Source organism: Rhinopithecus roxellana, chromosome 19 (assembly GCF_007565055.1).
Source record: "Rhinopithecus roxellana isolate Shanxi Qingling chromosome 19, ASM756505v1, whole genome shotgun sequence".
NCBI lineage: Eukaryota > Metazoa > Chordata > Mammalia > Primates > Cercopithecidae > Rhinopithecus > Rhinopithecus roxellana.
In genome coordinates this window covers 35,249,402-35,274,240 of record NC_044567.1, presented here as the reverse complement: position 1 = coordinate 35,274,240, position 24,839 = coordinate 35,249,402, and the positions used below count along the sequence as shown (strand labels likewise).

The following is a 24,839-nucleotide window of genomic DNA, read 5'->3' as shown; positions in this document are numbered from 1 at the left end:
TGTACTGTCAACAACCCCTGAAAGCGGCCAGGTGTGGTGGTTCACGCCTGTAATCCTAGCACTTCAGGAGGCTGAGGCGGACGGATCACCTGAGGTCAGGAGTTTGAGACCAGTCTGGCAACACGGCAAAACCCCATTTCTACTAAAAATACAAAAATCAGCTGGGCATGGTGGCGCACGCCTGTACTCCTAGCTACTTGGGGGGCTGAGGCAGGAGAATCGCTTGAACCCGGAAGGCGGAGGTTGCAGTGAGCCGAGATCACGCCACTGCACTCTAGCCTGGGCGACAAGAGCAAAACTCCGTTTCAAAAAAACAAAAAAACAAACAATCCCCCAGAGCAATTCCCTACCCCTAAACTCACAACTACACGAAGTGGGCTATGAAACATCACCGATGTGATAAAGGAGATGGATCAAGTTTATATGAAAACAATGCAAAAAAGACTTTTTTAGTCTAAAACAACAAAGGTCATAAAGGATCCAAGTTGAAGTTTATAAGAACAGAAATTTGCATAGGGGATGTAGAATTTCCTTACCAGATTTCAGTATGTAGGAGATAAGCTTAAGATATAAAAACATTTGCTAAATCACAGGAGAGATGTCCCTAATGACACCGAGCGGCGTGTACGTTTGCAGAACCTACACACTAGTTGGTGTCACCAGTGAAAATATAACACTAGACAAAATGGACCATCAGTGTGACCAGGAGTAACTCTCCTTCTCATAAGACGACAAAACAAAAATATGTACGGTAATGACCAGCTTTGATACTAGCATTCAGCCCGCTAACAAGAGGCTCTGTGGTGGAAATGCGGGTTTTCTTTGTAGAAGCAAAGAAAAGACTTCAGAGCTAAGCCCCAGGTTTCACAGAAGGATGTCACTCTGCCCAGGAGCACGGTGTCCACCTCATGAAAACAATGGGACAATCTGCATTTCTTCAACCATCTTACATGACTCCCAAAATAGGGGACTTGAACATTCGTATTATGGGATGCAATTTTACATGGCACAAGGTCATAGAAGTAATAGCAACTCGAATACTTCCCACTCATTCTGCTCTCTATTCCTCCAAGCACACTAAAGAGATAGTCTCAGATTTGCATCAGAATAATTTTAAAACTACCCAACGCCTCCCCTTCTTCTTTCTGAACAAAGGGAGATGAGCTTCAGGATGACATTCTTCCATAGTCAACAGGCTCTAAAATTTAATAACATTGGCTTTGCTTTCATCTGTTCACTCTTATGCTTACCTGATATTTGTAGCAAAGGATACTGCTTTCCAATTTATGGAAGCACTAAAGGATTTCTTTTTAAAATAGATTTATTTTGAAAAAGTAATCAACTCTCCTAAAAGATGTATCGACACAGATGGCAAAATCATTCAGGTGGACTGAGGGTTTAGGGAACACTAAGTTAACCAAAGAAACCCTTGTTTCTTTGCTGATTTGACTTGTTTTATGTCTGGTCTTAGGGGACTGCTCTGAACCTTTTATTCTTCCTGATGCAGAATTCCAGTGCACCAATTACTTACAGTATCAGCTTCGTTTGTTTGTTTGTTTGTTTGTTTGAGACGGAGTCTCACTCTGTCTCCCAGGATGGAGTGCAGTGGCGCGATCTCAGCTCACTGCAAGCTCCACCTCCCAGGCCATTTTCCTGCCTCCACCTCCCGAGTAGCTGGGACTACAGGTGCCTGCCACCACACCCAGCTAATTTTGTGTATTTTTAGTAGAGACAGGGTTTCACTGAGTTAGCCAGGTTGGTCTCGATCTCCCGACCTTGTGATCCACCCGCCTTGGCCTCCCAAAGTGCTGGGATTATAGGCGTGAGCCACTGTGCCCAGCTCTCAGCTTCTTTTTATAAAGCACTTAGGAAGTGATAGTAATACACAAAACAGCCACCCACGAATGTTACTCCTTGTGTCCAGGTGAAGAAACTGACATTCTGGGAGATTAAATGACTTGACCAAGGTCACATATCTAGAAAATAGTTGATCTAAACCTTGAAATCTGACTTTCTGAACTCTGTATGCTACGTTGGTCTGCCCAAATATATTCTGTTTCTTTATTTCAAGAAAATGAAAACAAGATGTGAAGATGATTAAAATTGGCCTACACTGGGGTCTGAAACTAGCCTGGGTAACACAGTGAGACCCTGTCTCTACAAAAAATAAAAAAATTAGCAAGGTGTAGTGGCATATGCCTGTAGTCCCAGCTACTTGGGAGACCTGAAGCAGAAGGAGTGCTTGAGCCCATGAGTTCAAGACTGCAGTGAGCTACAGCCTGAGCCACAGAGTGAGACCCTGTCTGAAAATTTTTAAAAATAATAAAAAATCCCCAGCACTTTGGGAGGCTGAGGTGGGCAGATCACTTGAGGTCAGGAGTTCGTGACCAGCCTGGCCAACATGGCGAAATCCTATCTATACTAAAAATACAAAAATTAGCTGAGCGTGGTGGTAGGTGCCTGTGATCCCAGCTACTTGGGAGGCTGAGGCAGGAGAATCACTTGAACCCGGGAGGCAGAGGTTGCAGAGAGCGGAGATCATGCCATTGCACTCCAGCCTGGGTGACGAGAGCAAATCTTTGTCTCAAAAATAACTAAGTAAATAAATAAACAACAAATTAAAAAATAAAGTTGGCCTACGAAAAACCTAAGGTAGAACCAAATAGTTCTTTCCATATTAATACTCATGCACCTGCCTTTCTCAACTTATATACACATATCCCACTGTATAAAATAAAAGGACATATGTGCACAATTCCTGCTCTGACAGCCACAGGCAATGCCGTCTCAGGGCCTTTGGCACCCGCCTGCTACTACAGGAATTTTCTGGTGGACTGTGGAAGATGGGTGTGGAAGAACAGCACTATAGGTACTTGACTGCTCTCTGAAAGGACTCAAGTTAAGAGAAAGGCCACAGAAAGGAGATACCCACACCATCAGCTTCAGGAAAAGGTGAATCCCCAGAATGCGAAATTGCCTGTTATGGACAGGACATAGCATTCATCCTACCTCCTGGCTCTCATCTCCTACCTCTCTCCCCTTTGCTCCTTCCACCCCAGCCACACCGACCTTCCTTCTGTGCCTTGTACAGGCTTTTGCATTTGCTGTGCCCTCTGCCATAGATGGTTTGCACCAGATCTCTGTACAGCTGCCAAGTTTTCATCATCTAAGTGTACGACCAAAGTGACCGACCTCAAAAAAGCTTTTTCTCTTTTACCCTTAATGCTGTTGCTCCCTTTCACCATCATCTCCTTCCAAAACTACCCTGTGTTACATTTTTTGTTTTGTTTCGTTTTTGAGACGAAGTCTTGCTCTGTTGCCTGGGCTGGAGTGCAGTGGCGTGATCTCGGCTCAATGCAAGCTCTGCCTCCCGGGTTCCCGCCATTCTCTTGCCTCAGCCTCCCAAGTAGTGGGGACTAAAGGCGACCGCCATCAAGCCCGGCTAATTTTTTTGTTTTTTAATAGAGACGGGGTTTCACTGTGTTACCCAGGATGGTCTTGATCTCCTGACCTCCTGCCTTGGCCTCCCAAAGTGCTGGGATTACAGGCATGAGCCACCGCACCCGGCCTCCCTGTGTCACATTTTTTAAATGACTTGTAGCTTTCTAGAACTGTCTTGTTTCTTCACTTGCCTGGTGTCTACCTCCAAAACTCCACTGCAGCCTTCATGAGAACAGGGACCCAGTGTCTCGAGTTCACTATGATTACCTCCAGGGCCTGACACACATTAGGTGTCAAGAAAAACTTGGTGAATGAAAACACACTCGCCTACTTAAAACCCACCCTCCCAACATATGACCACTGTCCCTTCAAAGAAGTAAAAAAGAAAGTAAAGAGATTCTACCTGGTTCGTGAGGAATCCATGTCCAGCACCAACTTGGCTAAGTGTTTCCTCTGCTTTTGAATATTTGGGATTTCCACCTGTGGTTACAGGACATAAAAGATACAATCAAACTGAAGCTCAAGATAAATTATTTAAGAACCATTCCTGGCCAGTCACGGTGGCTCACACCTGTAATCCCAGCACTTTGGGAGGCCAAGGCAGGTGGACCACCTGAGGTCAGGAGTTTGAGACCAGCCTGGCCAACATGGCAAAACCCCATCTCTACTAAAAACACAAAAATTAACTGGGCTTGGTGGCAGGCACCTGTAATCCCAGTTACCTGGGAGCTGAGGCAGGAGAATCGCTTGAACCCGGGAGGCAGAGGTTGCAGTGCGCCGAGATCACGCCACTGCACTCCAGCCTGGGTGACAGAACAAGACTCCGTCTCAAAAAAAAAAAAGAACTATTCCTTAGAACAATTCTTAAAGAACTATTGGCAGTCACCTAACAAGTTTACTAGCGGTCTCCCAATCCTTATTTTCAGATGAAATCCTTTTTTCCCTTTTGTGTTACTGAGGTCTAAGTAACAGGAATTGTATATATTTTAGGTGTACGGTTTAATGTTTTCATATGCACACATTGTTAAATGATTACTACACTCAGGCTAATTAACATATCCATCACATCCCATAGTTTCTATTTTCTTTTTTTGATGGTAAGTACATTTAAGATCTATCCTCTTAGCAAATTTCAAGTCTATAATACAGTATCATTAACTATCACCACACAGTGCTACACATCAGGTCTCCAGAATTTACTCATCCTGTATTAAAGGCAACTTAGTACCCTTTGACCAACATCAGATGAAATTATTGATGCCCTCTCCTGAGCTAAACTCTGCTCCATCTCTGCTGGACACCAGTCAGGCTCTCCATCAACCCAGACCCCCTCACAGGTCCTGTGCTTCTCTGCTCATGCAGGCCTGGCCACTTTCCTGCCCTCACCTTGGCACCCAATCCCCTCCACCAAAAAAAAAAAACAGGGCTCAACCACATCCCTCTTTACTTCCAGAAAGGCCAAAAGTGGGAAAAAATGCAGGGAGCCACGCAGTCATGTCTGACACACAGACCTGAGGCAAAACGGACAGCTGAAGGAGGAAGAGCGTGGAGAGGCTATGGCTGCATCTAGGATACAGATTCTATATTTATAAAAAGAAAGGAAGCAAATGTTTATATTTATAGAAATAAAGTAAGACTTTTCCAGTCAATAATGAATAAACATTGCCATCATGGCTTTTCTCGGCTACGAGTTCTTCCATTTTGGTTTTATGTAGATGCTCTTTTTATATTTTTCATTCTAAAAATGGCTTCACTGAACATCCCAGTGCAGGATTTTGGTTCCAGGCCCAGCAAAAGTAGGGCAGGATGTGAGAATGCAAAACGAAAATTGGCCGAAAATTGAACTGAAATCATCTCAGGCTGCGGTTTTTATATAAGGAAAAAATTCGAGGAGAATCCAGAGTTCTCTGAAGTGCTTTCTATTCAGTCTCCCGAGCAAGGATGAGTAATGTTCCGCGTGTACCAACTTCCAATAGGAAGCAGCAGTCCCTGGACAACCTGAGTCACCACCCAGCCCCGAAGCTAAGCTGGAGGGCCACTGGGTATCTTGAATGAGCCAAGTGACTGTCAGCACCCACACTGGACTTGCTCCTTGGTTTGCTTCAGGCTTTGGCCAGAGCCACGACCCTCCTTCTGAGGCACAGAGGGGATCTCATGAATGCTCCAGGCGAGGAGATGACCTGAGAAGCCAAGAGCTGGTCAATCCCAAGGCACCTCATCCAAGATTTTCTCCTTGAATACTTTTATGTCCATAAGTAATTACTGGCCCATACCTCTGTCCCAGAAAGAATGTTAGGGGATGTGGAGGTGCTGGATGTGGTTCAGAGAGGAAGCCAGACAGGGTCTAGGGCAATGCAGTTCAATACAGTAGCCTCTAGCCACATGTGGCTATGAAATTCTAAATTTAAATTAACGAAAATTAAAGAAACTAAACAATTGAGTTCCTGAATCGCACTGGTGCTCAAAAACCACTTAAGGGCAGTGACTATCAAACGGTACAGATTGAGAATATTTCCATCATTGTAGGGAGTCCGCGAGGGTTAATTTTAGGTGTCAACTTGGCTGGACTGATGGATGCCTCAAAGGCTGGTGAAGCATTGTTTCTGGGTGTGGCTGAGACAGTGTTTCCAAAAGAGAACAATGTGCGAATCAGCAGGCTGGGAGGAAGACCCACCCGCAATGGGGTGGCGCCATCCAATTAGCTGAAACACACAGGAGGAAGGAGGACTCTCTCTCTGCTCTCTCTCTCCCTCCCTCTCTCCCGTAGTGAGATACCTTTTCCCCTCATTGGACTCCAGGTTCTCTGGCATTTAATGGGGGTCTCTCTGGCTTTCCACCTCATATTCAGGGTTGCACCATCAGCTTCTGAGGTCCTGGACTGAGTTTTGGGTTCTGAGGTTTCTGGACTGAGCCATGCTACTGGCTTCTCTAGTTCTCCGGCCTACAGATGGTCTATCATGGGACCTCTCCCCCTCTGTGATGATGTGAGCCAACTCCCCCTAATAGGGGAGAACCCCCTTTAATATATCCTATTGGTTCTGTCTCTCTGGAGAACCCTGACTCATACGGGGTTCTAGGGGATAGCGCTGGTTAGATTTTATACAGGTGGAGTGTCTCTTATCTGAAATGCTTGGGACCAGAAATGTTTGGGATTGGGAGTTTTCTGGATTTTGGAATATTTGCATTATATTTACTGGTTGCGCATCGCAAATCCGAATATGTGAAATCCAAAATGCTCTAATGAGCATTTCCTTTGAGAATCATGTTGGTGCTCAAAACATTTCAGATTTTTGGAGTGTTTCAGGTTTGAGATGCTCAATCTATTAACAGATGACCAATTAAAAATAATTTTTAAATTGTTACTAATAATTACTAATTAATTAATCATTGATTATTAATAATAATTAACAGTTTAATTGAGTATCTTTTAAAGTACAAAGAGAAGGAACCTGTACAAACATAAACTGCGGCTGGGTGCGATGGCTCACGTCTATGATCCCAGCACTTTGGGAGGAGGCCAAGGCAGGTAGATCACCTGAGGTCAGGAGTTCCAGACCAGCCTGGCCAACATGGTGAAATCCCATCTCTACTAAAAATACAATAATTAGCCGGGCGTGGTGGCGGGTGCCTGTAATCCCAGCTACTCTGGAGGCTTGAGGCAGGAAAATCACTTGAACCCAGGAGGCAGATGCTGCAGTGAACCATGATCATGCCACTGCACTCCAGCCTGGGTGACAGAGTGAGACTCCATCTCAAAAAAAAAAAAAAAAAAAAAAAAATATATATATATATATATATATAAATATAAACTGCAAGAGGCCTCAGAGAGTCTCTTATGCCTGGTCCCCCAGAATCCTAGTAAGGAGTAGGTGCTGTTCACATCACTGAAGACTTGAGATGGGTGGAGGGTGGGGGTGAAGACAGTTGAGGCTGTGGGTGGGGAAGCGGGGAAGCTGCCAGCTTTCCACCTTACTTCTAGGAATGCCTGCAGGGAAGAGGATGGGTGGGAGAAGGGGTAGCAAATGCTAAAACGACATATTAGGGAATCTTGACCGTGTGGTTGGTTAAGAATCCCTGATGAAAAACGACATCGGGGAGAAGGTTAAGGGACAGAAGTAGAAAGCTGGAAACAGAATGACTGAGGGGCTCCTGTTCGGTACCTCCTTGCTCACTCAGGCCTGGCCTCACTCCTGCTGCTTACCTCGGCCAGCAAAAACAGGGGCTCAATCACGTCTCTCTCTACTTGCAATTCAAAATGTATCAGCTCCTGGGCCAGCTTGTCCTCCGTCTCTCCACAGAGTTTCAGCATCTTCCTGTAATCCAAAGGGGAAACAAATAGTGAATACTCTTGAAGACAACATTTCACTGGCGTTACCCTCTCCTCACTTCCTGGCTCACTTGTGAACTTTTGCAAGTCAGTGTTAATAAGCTGGTTGATCTCCATGGCTCCCCCTGGGCCAACCTGCTCCAGCTCTCTGCATTTCTGAAATAGTCAATGCTTCCAAAAGGTGTCACTCACTGTGTGCCTGGGGCACAAGGGGACATGTGGGGAAACAAGAGAGAGACATGGAGAAAACAGGCACATATGTCGAATTCACATGCCTAAAAATAGTCATGCCTAGAAACAGTCAGATGCTTCTATCTCTGAGAAGAGCACTGGATAGCTAAAATCTGCCTGGTAACAAATCATCACCTTCAAATACACAGCAAAAACTCAATTTCAATAGGTCCTGATAGAAAGAAAATCCTGACTCCTAAGCCATGAAAATGTAATTAGTACAGGGATATATAGACAATTATCCAATGAAAAAAAAATTCCAAAAGTGGATTAATAATGAGCAAATGACAGAAAGACCTGAATGCCATCTTCCCAGATGACACAATATGCTATTTCTACTGAAATTGTATACAGACCCTTCTCTCATTGTCTGGTACCCATGTTAACTGAAACTCAAGTAAAAAGATTTTACAAACCATCCTGGGCAATATGGTGAAACCCCGTCTCTACTGAAAATACCAAACTGAGCCAGGTGTGATGGTGCATGCCTGTAGTCCCAGCTTCTTGGGAGGCTGAGGCATGAGAATTGCTTGTACCTGGGAGGCAGAGGCTGCAGTGAGCCGAGATAGCGCCACTGCACTCTAGCCTGGGTGACAGAGAGAGACCCTGCCTCAAACAAACAAACAAACAAAAATCAGCTTTTACAATTCAACAAAGTATGAGCAGAGGTAACTGCTTTTTTAAAGTGAGGATACTCCTTTCCTGTTGATATTTTCCCATTTTTACTCTACATGTATGTGTCCCCATACAATATTAATACTGCTGCTTCGCTTAGTTCAGTCTACATGCATGGTTTTACACTGAACATATCCTGATGCTACTTGCTTTTTCTTTTTTTTTTTTTTTTTTTTTTTTTGTTGTTGTTGTGTTTTTGAGATGGAAGTTTCACTCTTGTCGCCCAGGCTGGAGTGCAGTGGCACGATCTCAGCTCACTGCAACCTCCGTCTCCCAGGTGCAAGCCATTCTCCTGCCTCAGCCTCCCGAGTAGCTGGGATTACAGGAGGCTGCCACCACGCCCGGCTAATTTTTTGTATTTTTAGTAGAGATAGAGTGTCACCATGTTGGCCAGGCTGGTCTCGAACTCCTGACCTCAAGTGATCCACCCACATCGGCCTCCCAAAGTACTGGGACTACAGGCAGCCTTGTGTTTTTATTTTATCATTATGTTTGGAGCTTACCCATGTTGGTACATGCAGAATTAGATCATTTTGCAATGGAGAATTCTGTTCTATGAATATACCACCATTATGTTAAGCTGTCCCACAAACAAGTTTTTCGCTATTACATACAGCGCTTCAGTTAATATGTTTGTGCTGTCTCTTTTTGCATGTGTGAAAATTTCACTAGCACAAATGGGAGTTCCCATTGCTCTATACCCTTGCCAACTCTTGGTCTTGTTAGGTGTCTTAATTTCGGCCAAACTGGTGGATACAAATTATTATCTCCTTCTGATTTTAATTTACATTCCTTGACTGCTAGTAAGACTGAATATCCCTCTCCCATGAAGTGCCTGTTCATATTCCTTGGCTATTTTTGTTTTAGGATCTATTTATTTGTAGGACCTTCATATACATAGGTGTGTGAATGAAGATTTTCACTCTTTTTCCTATCTGCCGCAAACGTCAGCACCCAGGTGTACTTTTTATCTTTGCATCTTTTTAATGGTGTCTTTTTTCGGAGACGAAATCTTGCTCTATCACCCAGGCTGGAGTGCAGTGACGCGATCTTGGCTCACCGCAACCTCCGCCTCCCGGGTTCAAGCGACTCTTGTGCCTCAGCCTCCCGAGTAGCTGGGATTACAGGTGCGTGCCACTCCACCTGGCTAACTTTTTGTATTTTCAGTAGAGATGAGGTTTCACCATGTTGGCCAGGCTGCTCTTGAACTCCTGACCTCAGGTAATCCACCCACTTTGGCCTCCCAAAGTGTTAGGATTACAGGCGTGAGCCACTATGCCCAGCTTAATGGTGTCTTATATCTGATTTTCTGGTATTTATTCCATATTTCTAATACTACTTAATTAAAAAATTTAAATATTAGCTATTGACATTACAGAAAATGAGAATTTACCTATGTTTCCATTTCCCCTCCTTCCCTTTATTTATATTAATAGATGCTTATTATTTATACTACACTTTGACTCCATATTATTTGGAGTTAATCTGGGTAGTATACTATAATTACTGGTTTTCCCTGCACTCTTACTTGTTCTCCCTGGAATTAATAATTGCCTTGTTTGGCTTGCTTGTTTTCTATGCACCCAATTGAATTCAAAATACTTTGCCACTTTCCTAATTTGTCTGTTAAGATATTGAACCAAAATTTGCTTAACTTACTTAAAAAAAAATTAAACCTCATCCTAAGCAGTGATAAACACCAAATTTATGAGTTTTGTGTGCTAATTTTATTTCTTCTGTTATATATTAAAAATATTACCAAAAAAATATTGAACCATACATCATGTAAATGAATTTCATCTTCTTGAATTAATCCCTCCTGGACCTGTCTCAATGCGAACTGGAACTGAGTTTTCCTCTATCCCTAAGGCACATCTGTCTTCCTGGCATCTTCCTTCACCATTCCCTGGGATTCTCTTCCTCTGCCTTGTGCTGGACATTCTGTTATCTTGGGTCTACCTCTCTTTTGGTCACTCCCTCACCAAGGACACATCTTGCTGTCTTGCTTTAGCTTGCTAAGAAAGAATAGGTGGGAAGTCAATGCTTTTGCCACATATGTCACGGCATTCTCCTCTAACCTCTCATTGATTGAAACTTGGGCAGAATATTGAACTCCTAGGCTGAGCATGCTTCCTTCAGAAGCAGAATTCTGAAGGCACTGCTTAAGAATCTTCTATCTGCCATTGCTGCTTTTGCTCAGTCTGGAAGCATTCACATTTCTGATCCTTTGTATGCGACATGTTTTCTCTCTAGAAGGTTATAGAATCTTTTGTCACCAGTATACATGATGGTGAGCTCTGTGGCATAAACTTAATTCTTCCCATTGTATTGGGAGCTCAATGGGCCTTTTCAGTATAGAAACTCATGTCCTCAAGGTCTGGAAAATGCTGTTGGATTATTTATTATTATTTCTTCCTCTCCTTTTCTAAGAACTCCTGTTATTTGGGCATAAGACTTCCTAGATTGGTCCTCGAATTTTCTAAATTTTTTTTTTTTTTTTTTTTTTTTTTTTTTTTGAGACGGAGTCTGGCTCTGTCGTCCAGGCTGGAGTGCAGTGGCCGGATCTCAGCTCACTGCAAGCTCCGCCTCCCGGGTTTACGCCATTCTCCTGCCTCAGCCTCCCGAGTAGCTGGGACTACAGGCGCCCGCCACCTCGCCCGGCTAGTTTTTTTGTATTTTTTAGTAGAGACGGGGTTTCACCGTGTTAGCCAGGATGGTCTCGATCTCCTGACCTCGTGATCCGCCCGTCTCGGCCTCCCAAAGTGCTGGGATTACAGGCTTGAGCCACCGCGCCCGGCCGAATTTTCTAATTTTTTTTCTATTGTCTGTGTCTTTGTCTTCGTGCTTATCTGGATGATTTCTTCATATTTATCTTCCAAACCTCCTACTGAGAATTTCATATCTTCCATCATACTTTTTCATTTCTACAAGCTTGCTTTTGGTCTCAGGGTATTTCTTGCCCATAAACATTTTATATTAACATTCTGTTTTTCATTTCGTGGACATATTATCTTCCCTTACCACTTGAAAACATAAGTGATTGTTCTCCTAACATTTTTTCCTCCCCTCCACAATCTCTGTTTCTTCCAAGCTGCATTTTATCCACCCCATTGTTTTGGTCTCCATGTTTCAGGTTAGAGAATTTCCTCAGATGTCTGATGATTTTTGGTGCCTCTCTATATTTAAGAGTGGAGACTAAAAAGCTCAGAGTATGTGAATTCATCTGTAAAAAGATCTGGTTGGGTCACTTATTGAGGCACTGACCCCCTCCAACGTCCTCAGATCTTTAGGTCCTTCCTTTTGGACTAATCTGATTCCCCAGAGAAGTCTCTTCTAATTTCCTGCTTAGAGGATAAAGGCCTGGGGGCTGCATGACTGGGAGAAGAGGGCTGAGGAGTACCAGCATCCACATCCAGTACACATTAGATCACTCAAGCCTCTTCTTTACTGAATGGTACCCGTACACTCCACTGCACCGAGAGTCCCCCATTCTAGAGATGCTCTCTTATCCCCTCTAGAGAATTCTGCTCAGGTGGGAGAGGGGGGATGACAGCCACCTAGACGCGTGGATGGGGCAGGGTTTAGTGATCCAAGTGGTAAGTGAAAAGCTTTCAACCACATTCATGGGTTTCATCACCCACTCCACCCCCCAAAGACCCACTATTCCAGAGATCCCTGGGGCTGGTTCCTGAGGACTGTAAGCATTACCTGATGTAATTTACATGGGATCTCTGCATATCTACTTCTGGCTTGGGAGTCAGCTTTTGGGGACCTGACAGGTTAGTTCCCAGTCATTCATATGCTTTACAGCTCACAAAACTGTGTTGTTGTTGTCTTTCTGCTTTTTCCTGCCATTGTGGGTTTATGTCTTTTAAGAAAAAAAAAAAAAAAAATCTCCATATTGTAGTTTTAGTGGATTTTGGAAGGAGAGAAAATCAGATGCATGTTCAATCTGTCATCTTTACTTCCAGCCTTGTTGTGTCATGATATTACAGGCAGGACTCTTGGAAATACCATACAACAGGATTTCATGTCTGTCCACCTGAAATTTTCTTTGAACAGTTGAGTTTTTTCCATTTATATCTCTTACGATTGCAGAGATAAATGCAATGATTGCTACCACCCTCATTTTCTGTTTTCCAATTATTATGTGTGGGGTTTTTTTTTGTTTTTTTTTTTTTTTCCTCTTATAGTGCCTTCTATGTATTTTTTTTTTATTTTTCCTTTTCATCCTTTGTTAGTTTGAAAGTTATATATCTTATTTCTATTCTTTTTGTGGTTAGTCTTACTTTTCTAACATGCATATTTGACACTAAATTTATTTTATTTTCTTACTATTTGGACATTAAATTTAAGTGTAATACCTTTATCCTCCTTTCAAACAATACAGGAGCTTGAAATACTGATTCTGCCACCACAGAAACTTAAAGTCCTTCTCTTTTGCCTTGTCACGTCTCTAAAAAATATTGTTCTTTGTTAAAATGCTATATAAGCACGCCTGTAATCCCAGTACTTTGGGAGGCCAAGGCGGGTGGATCACTTGAGGTCAGGAGTTCATGACCAGCCTGGCCAGCATGGTGAAACCCCATCTCTACTAAAAATACAAAAATTAGCTGGGCGTGGTGGCACCCGCCTATAATCCCAGCTATTTGTGTGGTGGAGGCAGGAGAATCACTTGCACCCGGGAGGCAGAGGTTGCAGTGAGCCGAGATTGTGCCATTGAACTCCAGCCTGGGTGACAGAGCAAGAATCTATCTCCAAAAAAAAAATAAAAGAAATGTCTACGTAAGCCCATGTTCTAACTATCCTCTGATCTACTCATTCCTAAGTTCTTCCATGTGTATGTGCTACACATTTTAATAAAATCTATTTGCTTTTCTCTTGTTAATCTACCTTTTGTCAATCTAATTTTCAGGGCCCAACCAAAGAACCTAAGATGGTTTGAGAGGAAAAAAAAAAAAGTTTCCTCTCCTACAACACAATTTTTTTCCTACCTTGGTACTTGTACTTCTCATCTTTCTTCTATTTCTGTGAAAGAGATGTAATCTATTTCATATAGCCTTAACTATCCCTTTCAGTGAGAATATGCAGGTAGTATCTTCTTCAAATCTTTGCCTGAAAATATCCTTACTCTTTCCTATTTTATCATAGAATACTAGGTTTCTTCAATTTTCGCTCAATACTTGAAGACATTACTCCATTATCTCCTGGCATTCACTGTGGCTGATGAATACATAGTTTGTTATCAGTTTAATTGCTATTTTATAGTAATGATCTTTTTTTCCCTCTGGTCAATTTTACATTTTTCTATTTTTTGTTGATAATCTGTGGTCTTACTATAATATGTCCAGGGATGAATTTTTTTTCTTGTTGATCTCCATCAAATCATTTTGTGCTCCTTAAATCTAAAGACATGTTTTTCTTTAAATCTGGAAAAGAAAAATTCAACCACACACTTCCCCTTCTCCCTATTTTCTTCCTCAGGAATTCCCACTAGATGGAATGTTAAGCTTTCGCATTCATTCTATCACCCATGTTTCTCAGTTTAAGAATGCCTACATCCTTATCTCTCCACTTCATTCTCTTCATTCTGGGTGGTGGCTCTACATCTGTTTTCAAGTTCAGCAATTCTTTATTTGTGTATAATCTTCAGTTTCTGTCGACTAAAGATCATTTAACATTTTCAGCATAATTTTGGAAAGTTCTCTTTGGTTTGCCTTCCATCCTGCCTATTCTTTTTTAATATTGTTTGATTCTCTTGTCAAGGATTCTGTTTTTTAATTTTAAAATTTCCATTTAAACAATTATTTCATATTTTCTTCCATACAGTTCTATTATTTTTAGTTCTCAGGGTACTGACTCTCCTACTGATTGTGTCTGCCGATGCTCTCTCATGACGATTCTATTTTCAGTGTGTTTTGTTGTAAGCTCAGCATGAGCAAAGGCTGCTTTTCTGAGAATCTTGTAAGTTCTGACATTTGAATTGAGAGGTTTCATATTGGCTTCTGCTAGGGCCCTAGGGATTTCAATTGTCCTTCATCAGTTTCATGTTAATCTCTCTACTTGGGCCTTGCCTCACTGCACAGACAATATGACTTCAGAGCCAAGAGTTCTGATTTCCCACTGGTAACATTTTCCTTTTTTCCACCAAAGTCCCCAGTGAGAATTCAGGTGCTTCCCTGAGAGGGTCTAGTCCCCTTTGCACAGATGGGGACTTACCTAGATTTGGCACCAACCCACGCAAGGTGTCACCTTACCCAAGAAGTGTGTCATCTCCCAGGATGGCTGATCCCTCCATCAGACACTGAGCCAGTGTTGTCAAAGGCAACTTTTTCTGAAAAGAAAGCAAATGGTGTAATGAAAGCTACTTTCCATATTCATCTGTTGCATCTAAAATAGCAAAAAGTCAAATACTTGCCGAGGTATTTTATCAGCTATAACAAGCTGACTTTAAAATAGGTTTAAACCTAGAAATTCATAGTGTACCATGATGGGTTAGACTTAGAGATGTCAAAATTCAGAAAACGAGAACTGAATTATATTTGCCACTTTGGGAAATAAGCCTAAGGCTAACATGCTGCATTTTAAAATGAGGTAGGACGGCAAGAAGGAAAAATGAGAAAAATTTAAAATGATGTTAACAAAGATTTGAGCAATGCCTTAATTTCCAAAAATAATATGTCTCTTAAAGAGTGTCTTTGCCTTATTTTAAAAATGAGGCAGTGGCTGGGCATGGTGGCTCACGCCTGTAATCCCAACACTTTGGGAGGCTGAGGTGGGGGGATCACCTGAGGTCAGGAGTTCGAGACCAGCCTGGCCAACATGGTGAAACCCTGTCTCTACTAATAATATAAAAATTAACTGGGTGTGGTGGCGCATGCCTGTAATTCCAGCTACTCGGGAGGCTGAGGCAGCAGAATGGCTTAAACCCGGGGAGGCAGAGGTTGCAGTGAGCCAAGATTGTGCCATGGCACTCCAGCCTGGGCAACAAGAGTGAAACTCTGTCTCCAAAATAAATAAGTAACTAAATGAGGCAGCTATGGTCAAAAAAGAGACAGAAAAGTGTTCACATGCAATTACAACCCAGAAAGAGTAAGCGCCAAAATAAAGACACACTCCAAAAAAGATGGATGGCCGAAGAGCATATGAAAAGATAATTAACCTCATTAGTCATTAGGGAAACCCCAATCAAGGTCTCACTTTATACTCACTAAAATGGCTATAATAATATTAATACTTAACAAAACAAAAAAAAAATAACGATTGGTGAGCATAAACCTTCATGCATTACTAGTGGAAGTTTAAACTGGTGCAGCACTGTGAAAGTGTACTTAGTATCTCAATAAGTTAAGCAGAATTATCACATGGCACAGCAATTCCACTCCTGGGTATATATCCAAAGTAACTGAAAACAGATGTTCAAAAAAGAGGTACACAAATGTGAAGAGCAACACTATTCACAACGGCCAAAAGGGGGGAACAACTCAAATGTCCACCAATGAATAAATGGATAAACAAAATGTGGTATATCCATACAATGGAACATTATGCAGCCATGAAAAAGGGAATGCTGCATGCTATAACATGGATGAATCCTGAAGACATCATGCTAAATGAAATAACCTAGACACAAAAGTACACATATTGTGTAACTCTATTTAATGAAATATCCAGAATTAGCAAATTCATAGAGGCAGAAAGTAGATTAGTGCTTGTCACAGGGCTGCAGGGGTGAGTAAAATGGGGAAGGACTGCTTAATGGGTATGTGGTTTCCTTTGGGGATGATGGAAACATTCTGGAACTAGATAGTGGTGGTAAATAGCCTGTTAAAACCACTGTACACTTTTAAATGCTACATTTTATGTTACGGGGGGGACAGACAAGCTGTGATAGGAATTTAGCATGACCCGTTCCCCATGCTAAGTATCAAAGAGTTCTCTCCTTTCTGAACTAAGACTAGCCAGTACACACAGACAGAACAAAAACAAGGTAAGAACCACTAGCACCTTCTCAGGTCTTCCAATCTACATGGCTACAAAGGTAGTTCTTCAAATAGAAAGTGACTGAACTACACCCAGCCCAGAGTCTCCTGGTGTTAACACACAAAGAGTTACCACTTATAATTCATTTACTAATCCAACATTTATGGAGGGCAGGCACCACACCAGTGATGAATAAAACTAGGCACTGTTCTCATGGAACATTTTTCTTTTCTCTTTTCTTTCTCTTTTCTTCTTCTTTCTTTCTTTTCTTTTCTTCTGTTTTGTTGTGTGTTTTGTTTTGTTTTTTGATACAAGGTCTTGCCCTATCACCCAGGCTGGAGTACGGTGTTGCAATCATAGCTCACTGAAGCCTCTAGCTCCCGGGCCCAAGCAATCCTCCTGCCTCAGCTTCCCGAGCAACTAGAACTACAGGCACGCACCCCCACGCCTGGCTAATTTTATTTCTAAATTTTTTGTAGAGATGGTGTCTCACCATATTTCCCAGGCTGGTCTCGAACTCCTTGGCTCAAGCAATCCTCCTGCTTTGGTCTTGAGCCACCACACCCAGCCACAGAACTTACTTCTAATGGTGAAGATAAACAATAAACATCATCATACCTTGCCCTAAGGTTACTCTTTTCATCTGGTTGTTCATTTGTATCCTTTATAATATCCTAACTGATAAATACAACTAAAGTGTTTCCCTGAGTTCTCCAAGCCATTTTAGCAAATTATCAAACCTGAGGAGGGGGTTGCGGAACCCCTAATTTATAGCTGGTTGATCAGAAATACCAGAAGGCTAGATTTGCAACTGACATGCTAAGTAGGGGCAGTCTGGTAGGATTGAGCCCTTAACCTGTGGGATCTGACACTAACTCCAGATATACAGTGTCAGAATAAATTGCAAGACACACAGCTGGTGTTCAGAGAGTTGGAGAACTGCTTGGTGTGTGGAGAAAATACCCCCACACATGTGGTCACAGAAGTGTTATATAAGTGTAGACAAACAGAGTGTGTTTTTCAGAGAAGCAGGCATAATATTCCAGTTGTAGCCTCACAGAGAGGGCATAGCTTAAGGTATTAGTTCTCAACCAGGGGTGATTTTTGTCCTCCTGGGGTCATTTGGCAACATCTGGAGACATTTCTGATTGATACCACATGGGAGATGCTATTGGCATCTGATGGGTAGAGGCCAGGGACGTTGCTAAACATCCTACAATGCACAGACCAGTCTCCTCCAACAAACAATTACTAGGCTCAAAATGTCAATAGTGCCATGCTTGAGAAACCAGGTTTAAATTTGCAAGTGTCTACAATGTCCCAGTGACAAGTCAGTGAAGACGCTTCGTCTTGAATGTCAGATGGTACAATCATAGTACTGATGAGCTCACAGAAAAAGACCATTTTGGTTTGTGTTAAACATTCACAGTCCCGTGACCTGCCATCAGGGCAAGACTTCAGCATTTCTGAATCTTTTTGAAATTGGACAAAGAAGAGAGGATTTGCCTATAATAAAGGGGACTTCCGACAGTCCAAGAGTTGACATCCTTTGAAGAAATACATCTACCAAAAGGTAAGCAGAGTTTTCCCAACTATGGAAAAAGACTAGTCAGATTATCCTGTCAGTGAGTGGAGCAGAAAACTTTGCCCAAGGGTGATCAAATGAATGAAGGTCAAGATCCACAAGACAAGACCGGCCACTGGAGGAACATGAGGTTGATCAGACTTCTGGAGGGAGGATGGAGAGGGGACAGCCAAGCAACTGTTCTGCAAAGTGCGACTGGAAAACACAGTTTGGAGTTACAGGGCTGGAGGCACCCTGCTCCTGAGCCAAGGAAGCTACATTTTCCCATCATTTTGAGTCATTTATCACCTGCACTAATGATTTCGAGATCCTCTTAGGTAGCAGAGAGGACAGAATTAAGTGAATTCTCAACGGATGTGCTTTTTAATTTTAACAACGAGCACAACCTTTCCCTCTTGCCCTTTCTCATTCTCTATCGTATCTCTTATAGTAAAAGAATTAATTCGCCTGTAATCCCAGCACTTTGGGAGGCCAAGGTGGGTGGATCATGAGGTCAGGAGTTTGAGACCAGCCTGGCCAATATGGTGAAACCACATCTCTACTAAAAATACAAAAAAGTTAGCCATGGGTGGTGGCGCACCCCTGTAGTCCCAGCTACTTGGGAGGCTGAGGCAGGGGAATTGCTAGAATCTGGGAGACAGAGGTTGCAGTGAGCTGAGATTGTGCCACTGCACTTCAGCCTGGGTGACAGAGTGAGACTCCTTCTCAAATAAATAAATAAATAAATAAATAAAACTGAAAGATGCCAGAAGATTTATAGTAAAAAGTCCCTCCCACACTCACTCATCCCTCAACCACCTCATTCCCCTCACCAGAGACCATGACAGTGACCAGATTTTGTGTATCCTTTCATAAATATTCTAAGCAGATTCAATTATACATACATGTGTGTGCGTCTGCTTTTAGTATTTCTCCCCACGTTAGCATACTCAATTTACACACCACTCTGTGCCTTGCTTTCCTTTTCACACAGAGATAGACACCTTTCATATCATTTCCTATCATTCCATATGGAACTGTCTTGTTCTTTTATTTTAATGGCTACAGAGATCATTGAATGAAGATGAGAAAATGTATTTACTCGAGTACCGAACCAATGGTGTAACTGTCACTGTAGCAGAGATGTTAAGGTGAATTTGAGAGACTGGATTCCAAGGTGGGGGTAAGTTAGTGAAAATCAACATGAGTTTTTATTTGTGTAGATGCTTTAAGAATCAAGAAATTGGCCAGGCGCCGTGGCTCACGCCTGTAATCCCAGCACTTTGGGAGGCCGAGGCAGGCGGATCATGAGGTCAGCAGAATGAGACTATCCTGGCTAACATGGTGAAGCCCCATCTCTACTAAAAATACAAAAAATTAGCTGGGTGTGGCAGCACGCACCTGTAATCCCAGCTACTTGGGAGGCTGAGGCAGGAGAATCGCTTCAACCCAGGAGGCGGTGGTTGCAGTGAGCTGAGATCGCACCACTGCACTCCACCCTGGGCAACAGAACGAGACTCTGTCTTAAATTAAAAAAAAAAAAGAATCAAGAAATTACAAGGACACCACCAAATGACAAAAGAAAGGAAGAAATGCGTTAAGATGATATTACTTTCATACCAAAAGGGGGTAAGTGTAACCCCATAATCAAAGACAGTACGTAAGAAGAAGTTAATGGACTGTAACCCACAACAGACTACAAATGATTTCTATTTCTAAAAAGATTCTCTAAGGTGAAGGAACATTAACCGCTCAAGGGTTGCCAGGAATTGTAGCAATCTCATATAACCTAAGATTGCCTCTAACTGAGACACTGTTTGCTTTCTCCCTCACTCTTTGGTCGTCCCCATTTCAAGTATAATGACATCCAATCTTATACAAAGGCATAAGAATGATACAATGGACTCTGAGGACTCAGGGGAAAGGGTGGGAGGGGGTGAGGGATAAAAGATTACACATTGGATACAGTGTACACTACTCAGGTGATCGGTGCACCAAAATATCAGAAATCACCACTAAAGAACTTACTCATGTAACTAACACCACCTGTTCCTCAAAAACCTATGGAAATAAATTAATTAAATTTTTTTAAAAAAGGATATCCAGTCTTAGAAGAATTAAATTGCTCAAAGATCTAGAAAAGCTCCCAAAATCATTTTCCCTCCAGTACCAAGGATCCACACTGACAAAGCCAGTCCGGATCCCTGGTAAATATTAGTGTCCAGGTAAAAAGATCTTAGCAAACTTCAGGCTGGCCAGTGATTTTCAGAGCCAAAGAGGAGCTATTAAAATAATTTTTTTCCCTAGCTCTAGAGTTCAGATAGAACCTTAAGAATTAAGGGAAGGAACGACAGACTGTCCCAGGCTTTCAGTATAGTCAATCTGACATGTCTGAGATGACTGTTCTCTCTAAAATTATCTTGGGCATAAGCAACACAGTTTGTAGGATGACCCAGACAATAAGCCTCATTCTAATATCCACACCATTCCTACACACACACACACACACACTCTCTCTCTCTCTCTCTCTCTCTCTCTCTCTCTCTCTGTCTCTCTTTCTGTCTCTTTCTCTTTCTCTCTTTCTCTCTCTCTTTCTCTGTCTCTCTCTCTTTCTCTGTCTCTCTCTCTCTCTCTTTCTCTCTCTCTCTCTCTCTTTCTCTTTCTCTCTCCCCACCACCCCCCCCCCATATTCCCTGTCTCTGAAAATTGTTGTCTACTGTCCTCTAATTCCAGGCCCAGGCAACCAGCTCTTCTGTGGTTCAGCCCCAGCAAGATACACAGCCCAGGCTTGATGCTCTGGTCTCAATGGTTCTTAACAGCCACTCCAGCCTAACAGTGGGCCACTCCTAACAGCACCAGGTTACACTTCTTTAATAGTTACTTAAGTTAACATCGCGCAAGGCATGTACATGCTTTACCTCACTGACCTCTCCAACAACCCTGCTGGATAGGGAATTGTTATGATTCTTACCATTTTCCAAATGAAGAAGCTAAGGCTTATGAGGTAATGAACTTGCCCAAGCTCAAGTTACTTAGGAAGCGACAGAACTGAGCTTCACCCTTTGGTGGTCAGATTTCAGAGCTTAACCTCAGAATTGCCTGTTACAGAAGAGGAAGGGCATGCTAGTGTGGTAGGCAAGTTCTGTGCCTAAAATATTCACAGACCATCCATTCACGACACACATCTACTTGTACCATTGCTCTGCTGTGGCAGGTTCTTTTTTAGGCACGGAGAATAGAACTGATGGGAACACAAGATCCCGACTCCCATCACAATGATGGAAATGATCATAGTGATTTCAGATACTAATATGTGCTATAAAGAAAATAAAACAAGGAGATGGGATTAGGGTGAGAGAGGAAGCAGACACATTAGGTGGTCAAGAAAGCCTCCTGAAAAGGTGACATCTGAGCTGAGAACTGAACAGGTTGCTGGCTTGAAATGCTGGATAAGAGGATTCCCTACAGAGGATAGAGCAAGCACAATGGCCCAAGTGAAGTTGAGCTAGGTAGGCATGCTCAGTACCAGGTGAGCACAGCTGAAGAACGATGACAGAGGGGAAGGAAGCCCAGAGCCAAGCTCAGAGATGCAGGTAGAAGACACATCATAGTGTCCAAGGGCCAAGATAAGGAGTTCAGATTTCATTCTACAATGGGAATCCCAGAGCAGGGTAAGGCAGGAGGATGACGTGACTGGATTTCCAATTTAAACCCTGGCTCCTGTGGTTGCAGAGAAGGGAAGAGGAAGGAGGAAAGGGTTTGGGATGGAAGACGTGATAGGAGTCACTGTATTCAGAAAGAACTGACAGCTGCTTAGACTAGGGTGGTAAATATTGAAGCCAAATGGAAATTCTTTGGAGGAGGAGTCAGCAGGGCTTACTGACAGCCTGGATGTGGGGGGTATGGAAAGGAAAGAATAAAGAATGGTGTCTGGGATTTAGATGAGCAAGTACATGGATTTACAGTAGCATTCTCTACTGTTCTGCCCTCTTTGCTGGGTCCTCCTCCTGGAAGAGTGTGAAACGCTGCAGTTCCTGGGGTTCCTGATTCAAAAGCCATTTGTCTTCTCACCCTGCATTTTCTCCCGAGGTGATCTCAGCAGCTCCAATGGATTCAACAGTCACTCGGGGTAGAGACCATGAAACCCCTCTCTCCTCTTCATACGGCCACATCCACTCAGTTATCAAGCCCTGATACTCTACCTCCAGGATCTACCATGGACACTGATTTTTCTCCCTTTTCAGGTCCTCGTTGCATCTCACTGAAATTGTTCCCATCGCTGTGTAACGGGCCTCACTTCTGCCATGGTCCCACCCATGAGTCCTTTATTCATACAATTTTCAACAAATCTGATCATGTCTCTCCCTGTTAAAATGTTGGCTTTCCTCTACTCTTAGGGATAAAGTCTAAACCCTCACCATGCCCTACAAGGTATGATCCCATCCTCTGCAGTCCTGCCCCATGCCACGTCTTCCCCATTCTCTACAGTCTGGTCACTCTGGCCACCTTTATTTTTCTCAAAAATGCCAAACTTGGCCAGGTGTGGTGGCTCACACCTGTAATCCCAGCACTTCGGGAAGCTGAGGCGAGTAGATCACCTGAGGTCAGGAGTTCAATACCAGCCTGGCCAACATGGTGAAACCCTGTCTCTACTAAAAATACAAAAATTAGCTGGGTGTGGTGGCACATGCCTGTAATCTCAGCTACTTGGGAGGCTGAGGCAGGAGAACTGCTTGAACCCGGGAGGCAGAGGTTGCAGTGAGCCGAGATCGTGCCATTGCACTCCAGCCTGGGCAACAAGAGTGAAACTTCGTCTCAATAAATAAAAATAAAAATAAAGCTAAACTTGTTCCTGTCTCTCGGAACCCGGCACATCTTGCTCCCTGTCTGAGAAGTGTGTTTACCCCTTTTGGTGCTGCTACCTTTTACCTGTCCTTAACGGCCACTTCCTCACGGAAACCTCCCACTATTTAATTCCTAGCAAGCGCTTCTTCTCAGCACTAAGACATGGTCTGAGTAGCAAATGCACTGAGTATGATGCCTGTCTCCCCTTGGGTGGTGAGCTTCTGGAGCACAGAAATCCTGCTCAGCTGGCTCAGCACTTAGCATACACACCGCCTTGCATGGCAGACTTGGTGCTTTCTAAATATTTGCTGAATAAGGTGGAGAAACACTTTCACACAGTAGCACTTTATTTGTTGGGCATGACTTCCTAATGAGAAATGCAAGGACTTCAAAAAACTAAACATCTTCATTATATTAAGAGTCCTGAAAACCTAGGAACTAACCAGTTATTATCCAGGACTAAAGATAGCAACATGGAGGCCGGGCGTGGTGGCTCACGCCTGTAATCCCAACACTTTGGGAGACGGAGGCGGGCAGATCACGAGGTCAGGAGTTCGAGACCAGCCTGGCCAACATGGTGAAACCCTGTCTCTACTAAAAATACAAAAATTAGCCGGGTGTGGAGGTGGGCGTCTGTAATCCCAGCTACTCGGGAGGCTGAGGCAGGAGAATCGCTTGAATCCGGGAGGCGGAGGTTGCAGTGAGCCGAGATGGCGCCACTGCACTCCAGCCTGGGCGACAGAGCAAGGCTCTGTCTCAAAAAAAATAAAAATTAAAATTAAAAAAGATGGCAACATGGAAAGGTAATTCATATGCTTTCTATTCTTCATCCCACATAAGGAATCCAGTTGTACTCAGTACCCACAAGACAATAATGTTCCCTCTGTTCACTGAGATAATGGCAACAAAATCCCATTTGTATGCCCACCCACATCTGGCTGGCAGCCACAGCTTGCAGGGCAAAACTTTAAAAGTAGTATGACAAAAGTTTAGGAGTTAGAACACACAACTAAAGAGCGACTGAGCTTGTTAAAAGAGAAATAACAAAAAGCAACTTACATGTGCTCAAGCAGCAACTTACATGTGCTCAAGTAGCAACTTACATGTGCTCAGCTAAAAAGCAGAATATTGCATAGATCCCCATAAAGTCTCTCCTGAACCTGAGATTCCAAGACCCACACTCCCCCCGTGATTGTCCATCTCTGGACCCTCTCACAACATTTAACTCCCGAGACAGCGTCTGTTCATTCACTCCCTCCCTCCCACTCCACCTTCCCTTTACCTGATCCTTTTCATTTTATTTCTTTTCCTTCTCACCAATTGCTCCGATCTTGACATATCTCCCTACTTAATCAGGACAAAGAACTGGATATGCATTTCACTATTTGAGGTGATTTATAAATGTCATGTTTCCTATTACATCTCTTAATGTGTTTAGAGAAAAACTGAAAAAAAATGAGTTTGGAAATTTTTTCCCACAGTTCTTTGATTGTTTCATATTTTAAATGGCTCTTTGACTTTCAGACTATTTATTCAGTCATACGACGACAAGGAAAGACGGATCAGCATAAGAAATCATTGACAAAATCAAGCACTTAAAATCCATGTAGTGAGGCTGGGCACAGTGGTTCACACCTATAATCCCAGCACTTTGGGAGGCCTAGGCAGGCAGATCACGAGGTCAAGAGATGAAGACCATCCTGGCCAACATGGTGAAACCCTATCTCTACCAAAAATACAAAAATTAGATGGGCATGGTGGCACGCACCTGTA

The 24,839-nt window shown here is 43.0% G+C and overlaps 1 protein-coding gene across 4 annotated transcripts in view; it reads right to left on the bottom strand.

Annotated features, from left to right (window-relative positions):
- Positions 1-24,839, bottom strand: part of ARHGAP44 (Rho GTPase activating protein 44) — a 206,734-nt gene that overhangs the window by 70,039 nt on the left and 111,856 nt on the right. For 3 of the 4 annotated variants that reach the window (XM_030922911.1, XM_030922910.1, XM_030922913.1), the window contains exons 4-6: positions 14,932-15,008; positions 7,643-7,754; positions 3,845-3,921 (exon numbers count right to left, since the gene is read on the bottom strand). In XM_030922911.1, coding sequence (XP_030778771.1) covers positions 3,845-3,921; positions 7,643-7,754; positions 14,932-15,008 — 266 coding nt within the window. Of the gene's footprint in view, positions 1-3,844; positions 3,922-7,642; positions 7,755-14,931; positions 15,009-24,839 lie in introns of those variants that run through there. The other variant, XM_030922912.1, reaches the window with a different exon arrangement.